This window comes from Mustela lutreola, chromosome 5, assembly GCF_030435805.1.
Source record: "Mustela lutreola isolate mMusLut2 chromosome 5, mMusLut2.pri, whole genome shotgun sequence".
Lineage (NCBI taxonomy): Eukaryota > Metazoa > Chordata > Mammalia > Carnivora > Mustelidae > Mustela > Mustela lutreola.
Window position 1 is genome coordinate 153,143,998 of NC_081294.1, and position 10,774 is coordinate 153,154,771.

General features: G+C 40.1%; 1 protein-coding gene across 1 annotated transcript; it reads left to right on the plus strand.

Annotated features, from left to right (window-relative positions):
- The first annotated feature begins 3,238 nt into the window (after positions 1-3,238).
- Positions 3,239-4,186, plus strand: LOC131831205 (olfactory receptor 2V1). The gene has a single exon (XM_059173379.1). The coding sequence runs from the start codon at positions 3,239-3,241 to the stop codon at positions 4,184-4,186; it is 948 nt and encodes a 315-aa protein (XP_059029362.1).
- Positions 4,187-10,774: the final 6,588 nt, after the last annotated feature.

Consider the following 10,774-nt stretch of genomic DNA (forward strand, 5'->3'; position numbering starts at 1 on the left):
AGGAAAAGCCCACTAGACATCCAAGTGGAGGTGTTGAGTATAAGTAGATTTAAGAATCAGAGTTCAGAAGAGCTGTCCAGGAAGGGAGAGAAATGTCATTTTTTTCACCTGTGTAGTATTGTATTATAGAGTTGGGAGGAAGGAAAGGTATGAAGTGCAACTCTTTGAAGGTGCATGTGGCTGAGTGCCTCTGCACACAGTTGGTAAAACTGATTATCCTCAGTAAAGGAGGAAGAAGTTTTTTTTTAAATTAATTAATTTATTTTCAGAAAAAAACAGTATTCATTATTTTTTCACCACACCCAGTGCTCCATGCAATCCGTGCCCTCTATAATACCCACCACCTGGTACCACAACTTCCCATCCCCATGCCACTTCAAACCCCTCAGATTGTTTTTCAGAGTCCATATCTCTCATGATTCACCTCCCCTTCCAATTTACACCAACTCCCTTCTCCTCTCTAACACCCCTTGTCCTCCATGATATTTGTTATGCTCCACAAATAAGTGAAACCATATGATAATTGACTCTCTCTGCTTGACTTATTTCACTCAGCATAATCTCTTCCAGTCCCGTCCATGTTGCTACAAAAGTTGGGTATTCATCCTTTCTGATGGAGGCACAATACTCCATAGTGTATATGGACCACATCTTCCTTATCCAGTCGTCTGTTGAAGGGCATCTTGGTTCTTTCCATAGTTTGGCAACCGTGGCCATTGCTGCTATAAACACTGGGGTACAGATGGCCCTTCTTTTTACGACATCTGTATCTTTGGGGTAAATACCCAGGAGTGCAATTGCAGGGTCATAGGGAAGTTCTATTTTTAATTTCTTGAGGAATCTCCAAACTGTTCTCCAAAGAGGCTGCACCAACTTGCATTCCCACCAACAGTGTAAGAGGGTTCCCCTTTCTCCACATCCTCTCCAACATATGTTGTTTCCTGTTTTGTTAATTTTGGCCATTCTAACTGGTGTAAGGTGATATCTCAATGTGGTTTTAATTGAGGAAGAAGTTTTGATGAGGTCTGGGGGACCTGGTTTATTCAGTTGATTGGCTCAGTTTGGGGCTGGTATATCCAAGATAATATTTGAAGGCTATTGGAATAGTTATTTACTCTTGTAGAACAACCCTCCCCAACATCATACCTGGGTGTTGGTGGTGGCAAGGATACCTGGGCACATCTTCATTGGTACAAATCAGGATATACTTCCTGCTGTAGGGACACGACCCACACAGCCTACATTCTTAGTGCTGAATCTATGTAGGACCATTCTAGTTTAGAAAATTACCCTAAGTCTTTACACAGAGAACATGTCCTGTGGGGTTACCTGATTTCCTCTTTGTAAGGAGATAAGGTAGACATGAATACACCCCACACAAACATCTGCTAGATGCTTCTATCATGCATTTGTGGAAAAACTCTAATCTTTTAAAAATACCTGAGATATTTCTTACTAAATCACTCACTTATCCTCAGAAGAAGGAATAGGGCAGTGAAGTAGTACATTCAGGTCAAGAACAGGGCTGTGGGAAACAAACTGAAGGTTGCAGAAAGGAAGGTGGGTGGGGGGATGGGGTAACTTTGTGATGGTCATTAAGGAGGTCATGTGATGTGAAGAGCACCGGGTGTTACAGGCAACTAATGAGTTATTGAACATTATATCAAAAACTAATGATGTAATGTATGTTGACTAATTGAATTGAAATAATAATAATAAAAAAGAATGAGGGCTCCTGCAATTAAAAGAGGAGTCTTTCTGCCTTCAGAAAATGAAAGTTTCAGTTATATTTCACTTTATCATGTACTATTTTATTCAGTCAACACATATGTTTTGAGATTATACTATGACCTGGGAAACCATTCTAGGATCTGCCAATGTCATTGTGAATAATAAATGGTGCTTATGTTCCAGTGGGATGAGACAAATCATAAAAGTAGAGAAATGTGATGAGCACAGGGTGTTATATGTAACTATGAATAGTTGAATGCAACTTCAAAGACTAATGATGTATTATATGTTGGCTAATTGAACACAATAAAAAAATAGAAAGCAATGTAGAGGAAAAAAGTAGAGAAATGTAAGCAATGTATGGTAAGTTGTGTAAGTGCTATGGGGAAAAAAACAAGAGCAGGGAGGGCTTGAGGGTGCAAGACATTTTTGGTCTTAATATGACCTTACAGAAGGCATCTCTATAGGGTAGGCATTTGAGTAAAGATCTGAAGCAGGTAAGAGATAGAAGTCTGGAGAAAGAACATTCCAAAGAGAAGAAAATGCAAAATCCCAAAGGTGGGAGTGTGTCTAGTTTGTCTAAGGAAATTCAAGAATACACAGTGAGTGAAAGGGGCATGATAGGAGATAAGGTCAGAGGTACTGTGTGTGTGTGTGTGTGTGTGTGTGTGTGTGTGTGTGTATGATATATACATAGGGCCTTGCCACTGCCAGGATTTCAATTTTATTTTGAGTAATTTTTGTAGACACGGATATACTATCAGCAAAAGAGTTACATAATGTGACATATTTTAACAGAATCATTTAAACTGCTATGAGAATAGACTCTCAAGGACAGAAGCCAGGAAACTGGAGAGGAGCTTATAATAATCCATCTGAGAGAGGATAGTGGCTTGGAGCAGTTACAATGGGGGGTGATAAGAATCAGTTGGATTCTGAGTATTCTGAATGTAGAGCCAAGAGGCTTTTCTGATGGTTTATATCTAGGGACCTCTAAGTCATAAAAAATAAAATTATTATAAGATGTTAGGACTGAGCAAAATAAAGAATATCGTAAATCTCCATTAACTTCCCTATTGTTAACATATATAAATTACCTCTTGGACATGAAATGGTTCGTTCAAGGCCTATTGGAGATAGTTTACTTAGTTTGTGTAATCCTGGATAAAAAGAATCATAACATACAGGGAAAACCAGTATTTTCCTGCTAAAAGAGGATTGTCCAATTGTCTAGTGACACATAAAATAATTCATTTCCTAGTATCTTTGATATGGATACATACAAATATAGATATGTGCCCAATTTCACAAGCTAGCAAAGATCCTATACTCCACATCATGGGAATATGAAAGATCACCCTATTTATGTCTCAGAGCACATGTTATTGGGCTTTGATGTGTTACAAAAGATACAACTGACTGAAGAAGTCAAAGATAAATAAAGACATGTCACTCAATCTCAGAATTTCTCTGTTCCTGTTCTCAGGTGATTGTGAACAACTGAGCCATGGGGATATGGTTGAACCAATCATCTATAGATGGCTTCATCCTCTTGGGCATCTTTTCTCATAGCCAGACTGATCTTGTTCTCTTCTCTGTGGTTATGGTGGTCTTCACAGTGGCCATCTGTGGAAATGTTCTCCTCCTCTTCCTCATCTATATAGATCCTCGGCTTCACAAACCCATGTACTTCTTCCTCAGTCAGCTCTCCCTCATGGACCTCATGTTGGTCTGTAATATCACACCAAAGATGGCAGTCAACTTTCTCTCTGGCAGGAAGTCCATCTCCTTTGTGGGTTGTGGCATACAAATTGGCTTTTTTGTCTCTCTTGTGGGATCTGAGGGGCTCTTGCTGGGACTCATGTCTTATGACCGCTATGTGGCCATTAGCCACCCACTCCACTATCCTGTCCTCATGAGTCAGAGGGTCTGCCTCCAGATTGCTGGGAGTTCCTGGGCCTTTGGGATACTAGATGGAATTATCCAGATGGTGGCAGCCATGAGCCTACCTTACTGTGGCTCAAGAAGTGTGGATCATTTCTTCTGTGAGGTTCCAGCTTTATTGAAACTGGCCTGTACAGACACATCTCTTTTTGACACCCTGCTCTTTGCTTGCTGTGTTTTTATGCTCCTCCTTCCTTTCTCCATCATTGTGGCCTCCTATGCTCACATCCTGAGGGCTGTGCTCCACATGCGCTCTGCTCAGGCTCGTAAAAAGGCCCTGGCCACCTGTTCCTCCCATCTGACAGCTGTCTCCCTCTTCTATGGGGCAGCCATGTTTATCTACCTGAGGCCTCAGCGCTACCGGGCTCCTAGCCATGACAAGGTGGTCTCTATCTTCTACACGGTCCTTACTCCTATGCTCAACCCCCTCATTTATAGCTTGAGAAACTGGGAGGTGATAGGGGCCGTGAGGAAGGGGTTAGACCATTGCAGGATGAGCAGCCAGCGTTGAAGGAACAGCATCTGATGCTTGGTGTTGCCACCTCTTGCTTGCATGATATTGGTAAGTCACTCATCTTTTGTGAGCATCTGTTTCCTCATCAATAAAAGAGACTCATGACACCTGCCCTGCCTCACAGGGATCAGTACATGTAAATCTAAAGCCTCATGTAGAAGTAATGCACTGATGTTGTTGTCATTATTTATAATTTTTAGAATTTTGAATTAAATCTACCTATTTCTTAATTCTTCTTGGCTATAACTGTCTTTTATTGAGTGTTTTAATTGCTGGGCACTGTTCTTTTCTCTTCACATACCTTCAATATTATTTAGTTGATGATTCAGCCTAACAAATATGGATAATTTAAGTGGAAATTTCCTACATGAAAGAAATTTAGTCTCTATAATTCTTCATGGTTGGTTGCTGGACTGCTCCCATGCTGCATTAGAGGATTTATAAAGCTTCCTTTAGGAAATGTAAATATATCCCTATAGTTTAGAAATTACTTGCATATGTTCTATTATGAAACAAAATAGATGAACATAGGAGAAGGGAGGGAAAAATAAAATAAAATAAAAACAGAGAGGGAGGCAAACCATAAGAGACTCTTAACTATAGGAAACAAACTGAGAGTGACTGGAGGGGAGAGGGTGAGGGGATGGGGTAACTGGGTGATGGGCATTAAAGAGGACATTAATGAGCACTGGATTTTATATGCAAGTGATTAATCATTAAATTCTACCCCTGAAACTAATAATACACTATGTGTTAACTAGATTGAATTTAAGTAAAAATTGAAAAAATTGAAAATGAAAAGAAGAAAAATTTGTATATTTCCAGCATGTGACTCTGTGCATTATAAATAACAATTGCTCAATAAAATCTTATCAGATGAATGCAAGAAGAAGTTATCAAATGAGATAATATTTTTTTAACAAAAAAAGAAAGCTTTTTTTAAAGCACTATTTACATGCCAAGTTTGCTGTGATAGCTGTGATTATTTCTGTACTTCATGTTTTGCAACAGTAAAACTGTATCTCTTTAAAAGGACAAAGATTAGAATAGAAATACAGAATTGTTTAAAACATGTATCAGTCAGGAGGAGTCAAGATGGCGGAGAAGTAGCAGGCTGAGACTACATCAGCTAGCAGGAGATCAGCTAGATAGCTTATCTAAAGATTGCAAACACCTGCAAATCCATCCGCAGATTGAAGAGAAGAAGAACAGCAATTCTGGAAACAGAAAAACAACCACTTTCTGAAAGGTAGGACTGGCAGAGAAGTGAATCCAAAGCAACGGAAAGATAAACCGGGGGGAGGGGCTGGCTCCCGGCAAGCGGCGGAGCAACGGAGCACAAAATCAGGACTTTTAAAAGTCTGTTCCGCTGAGGGACATCGCTCCATAGGCTAAACCGGGGCAGAGCCCACACGGGGTCAGCATGGCCTCAAGTCCCGCAGGGTCACAGAAGGATTGGGGGTGTCTGAGTGTCACAGAACTTGCGGGTATTGGAACGGGAAAGCCGGCTACAGAGACAGAGCCGACAGTAAGATCACAGCTCGGTGTTACCTTGAACCGGTCGCAGGCTCGGTGAGCTTGGAGCGCGGCCGGAGGTCAGGCAGACGGGAGTTACTGGGTGCTGTCTCTGAGGGCGCACTGAGGAGTGGGGCCCCGGGCTCTTGGCTCCTCCGGCCGGAGACCAGGAGGCCGCCATTTGTATTCCCGTGCTCCGGAACTCTACAGAAAGTGCTCAGAGAACAAAAGCTCCTGAAAGCAAACCCGAGCGGATTACTCAGCCGGGCCCCTGGTAAGGGTGGTGCAATTCCACCTGGGGCAAAGACACTTGAAAATCACTACACCAGGCCCCTCCCCCAGAATATCAACAAGAAATCCGGCCAAGACCAAGTTTACCTACCAAGGAGTGCGGTTTCAATACCAATGAGAGCAGCAGAATTCCAGAGGAGGAGAAAGCAAAGCACGGAATTCATGGCTTTCTCCCTGTGATTTTCTTTTTTTTTTCCCTGTGATTTATTTTAGTCTTGCAGTTAATTTAATTTTTTTCTTTTTCATTTTTTTCTCTTCTTCTGCTAAATTTTTTTAAACTTTTACCCTTTTATTTTTTAACGTTTCTTAACTAGTTTATCTAATATATATATTTTTTCCTTTTTATATTTTTCATTATTCATTTTATTTCTTTAAATTCTTTTATTTTATTTATTTTCTTTTTTTTATTTCTTTCTTTTTGAACCTCTTTTTATCCCCTTTCTCGCCCCTCACGATTTGGGATCTCTTCTGATTTGGTTAAAGCATATTGTCCTGGGGTTGTTGCCACCCTTTTAGTTTTTTACTTGCTCCTTCATATACTCTTATCTGGAAAAAATGACAAGGCGGAAAAATTCATCACAAAAAAAAAGAACAAGAGGCAGTACCGAAGGCTAGGGACCTAATCAATACAGACATTGGTAATATGTCAGATCTAGAGTTCAGAATGACAATTCTCAAGGTTCTAGCCGGGCTCGAAAGAGGCATGGAAGATATTAGAGAAACCCTCTCGGGAGATATAAAAGCGCTTTCTGGAGAAATAAAAGAACTAAAATCTAACCAAGTTGAAATCAAAAAAGCTATTAATTAGGTTCAATCAAAAATGGAGGCTCTCACTGCTAGGATAAATGAGGCAGAAGAAAGAATTAGTGATATAGAAGACCAAATGACAGAGAATAAAGAAGCTGAGCAAAAGAGGGACAAACAGCTACTGGACCACGAGGGGAGAATTCGAGAGATAAGTGACACCATAAGATGAAACAACATTAGAATAATTGGGATTCCAGAAGAGGAAGAAAGAGGGAGGGGAGCAGAAGGTATACTGGAGAGAATTATCGGGGAGAATTTCCACAATATGGCAAAGGGAACGAGCATCAAAATTCAGGAAGTTCAGAGAACACCCCTCAAAATCAATAAGAATAGGCCCACACCCCGTCACCTAATAGGAAAATTTACAAGTCTCAGTGACAAAGAGAAAATCCTGAAAGCAGCCCGGGAAAAGAAGTCTGTAACATACAATGGTAAAAATATTAGATTGGCAGCTGATTTATCCACAGAGACCTGGCAGGCCAGGAAGAGCTGGCATGATATTTTCAGAACACTAAACGAAAAAAACATGCAGCCAAGAATACTATATCCAGCTAGGCTATCATTGAAAATAGAAGGAGAGATTAAAAGCTTCCAGGACAAACAAAAACTGAAAGAATTTGCAAACACCAAACCAGCTCTACAGGAAATCTTGAAAGGGGTCCTCTAAGCAAAGAGAGAGCCTACAAGTGGTAGATCAGAAAGGAACAGAGACCATATACAGTAACAGTCACCTTACAGGCAATACAATGGCACTAAATTCATATCTCTCAATAGTTACCCTGAATGTTAATGGGATAAATGCCCAAATACATGGAGACTAAACAGCATCCTTCTAAAGAATGAATGGGTCAACAGGGAAATTAAAGAAGAATTGAAAAATATCATGGAAACAAATGATAACGAAAATACAAGGGTTCAAAATCTGTGGGACACAACAAAGGCAGTGCTGAAGGAAAATATATAGCGGTACAAGCTTTCCTCAAGAAGCAAGAAAGGTCTCAGGTACATAACCTAACCCTACACCTAAAGGAGCTGGAGAAAGAACAAGAAAGAAACCCTAAGCCCAGCAGGAGAAGAGAAATCATAAAGATCAGAGCAGAAATCAATGAAATAGAAACCAAAAAGACAATAGAACAAATCAATGAAACTAGGAGCTGGTTCTTTGAAAGAATTAATAAAATTGATAAACCCCTGGCCAGACTTATCAAAAAGAAAGGAGAAAGGACTCAAATAAATAAAATCATGAATGAAAGAGGAGAGATCACAACTAACACCAAAGAAATACAAACTATTATAAGAACATACTGGGTGCCTGGGTGGCTCAGTGGGTTAAGCCGCTGCCTTCGGCTCAGGTCATGATCTCAGGGTCCTGAGCCCGCATCGGGCTCTCTGCTCAGCAGGGAGCCTGCTTCCCTCTCTCTCTCTGCGTGCCTCTCTGTCTACTTGTGATCTCTCTCTGTCAAATAAATAAATAAAATCTTTTTAAAAAAGTACATACTATGAGCAACTCTATGCCAACAAATTTGACAATCTGGAAGAAATGGATGCATTCCTGGAAACATATAAACTACCACAACTGAACCAGGAAGAAATAGAAAGCCTGAACAGACCCATAACCAGTAAGGAGATTGAAACAGTCATTAAAAATCTCCAAACAAACAAAAGCCCAGGGCCAGATGGCTTCCCGGGGGAATTCTACCAAACATTTAAAGAACTAATTCCTATTCCTGAAACTGTTCCAAAAAATAGAAATGGAAGGAAAACTTCCAAACTCATTTTATGAGGCCAGCATCACCTTGATCCCAAAACCAGACAAGGATCACATCAAAAAAGAGAGCTATAGACCAATATCCTTGATGAACACAGATGCGAAAATTCTCACCAAAATACTAGCCAATAGGATTCAACAGTACATTAAAAGGATTATTCACCACGACCAAGTGGGACTTATTCTAGGGCTGCAAGGTTGGTTCAACATCCTCAAATCAGTCAATGTGATACAACACATCAATAAAAGAAAGAACAAGAACCATAGGATACTCTCAATAGATGCTGAAAAAGCATTTGACAAAGTACAGCATCCCTTCCGGATCAAAACTCTTCGAAGTGTAGGGATAGAAGGCACATACCTCAATATCATCAAAGCCATCTATGAAAAACCCACCGCAAATATCATTCTCAATGGAGAAAAACTGAAAGCTTTTCCGCTAAGGTCAGGAACACGGCAGGGATGTCCATTATCGCCACTGCTTTTCAACATAGTACTAGAGGTCCTAGGCTCAGCAATCAGACAACAAAAGGAAATTAAAGGCATCCAAATCAGCAAAGAAGAGGTCAAATTATCACTCTTCACAGATGATATGATACTATATGTGGAAAACCCAGAAGACTCCACTCCAAAACTGATAGAACTTATACAGAAATTCAGTAAAGTGTCAGGATATAAAATCAATGCACAGAAATCAGTTGCATTTCTCTACACCAACAGCAAGACAGAAGAAAGAGAAATTAAGGAGTCCATCCCATTTACAATTGCACCCCAAACCATAAGATACCTAGGAATAAACCTAACCAAAGAGGCACAGAATCTATACTCAGAAAACTATAAAGTACTCATGAAAGAAATTGAGGAAGACAAAAAGAAATGGAAAAATGTTCCATGCTCCTGGATTGGAAGAATAAATATTGTGAAAATGTCTATGCTACCTAAAGCAATCTACACATTTAATGCAATTCCTATCAAAGTACCATCCATCTTTTTCAAAGAAATGGAACAAATAATTCTTAAATTTATATGGAACCAGAAAAGACCTCAAATAGCCAAAGGAGTATTGAAAAAGAAAGCCAAAGTTGGTGGCATCACAATTCCGGAGTTTAAGCTCTATTACAAAGTTGTCATCATCAAGACAGCATGGTACTGGCACAAAAACAGACACATAGATCAATGGAACAGAATAGAGAGCCCAGAAATAGACCCTCAACTCTATGGTCAACTAATCTTCGACAAAGCAGGAAAGAATGTCCAATGGAAAAAAGACAGCCTCTTCAATAAATGGTGTTGGGAAAATTGGACAGCCACATGCAGAAAAATGGAAGTGGACCATTTCCTTACACCACACACAAAAATAGACTCAAAATGGATGAAGGACCTCAATGTGCGAAAGGAATCCATCAAAATCCTTGAGGAGAACACAGGCAGCAACCTCTTCGACCTCAACCGCAGCAACATCTTCCTAGGAACATCGCCAAAGGCAAGGGAAGCAAGGGCAAAAATGAACTGTTGCGCTTTCATCAAGATCAAAAGCTTTTGCACAGCAAAGGAAACAGTTAACAAAATCAAAAGACAACTGACAGAATGGGAGAAGATATTTGCAAACGACATTTCAGATAAAGGACTAGTGTCCAATATCTATAAAGAACTTAGCAAACTTAACACCCAAAGAACAAATAATCCAATCAAGAAACGGGCAGAGGACATGAACAGACATTTCTGCAAAGAAGACATCCAGATGGCCAACAGACACATGAAAAAGTGCTCCATATCACTCGGCATCAGGGAAATACAAATCAAAACCCCAATGAGAGATCACTTCACACCAGTCAGAATGGCTAAAATCAACAAGTCAGGAAATGACAGATGCTGGCGAGGGTGTGGAGAAAGGGGAACCCTCCTACACTGTTGGTGGGAATGCAAGCTGGTGCAACCACTCTGGAAAACAGCATGGAGGTTCCTCAAAATGTTGAAAATAGAACTGCCCTATGACCCAGCAATTGCACTATTGGGTATTTACTCTAAAGATACAAACGTAGTGATCCAAAGGGGCATGTGCACCCGAATGTTTATAGCAGCAATGTCCACAATAGCCAAACTATGGAAAGAACCTAGATGTCCATCAACAGATGAATGGATCAAGAAGATGTGGTATATATACACAATGGAATACTATGCAGCCATCAAAAGAAATGAAATCT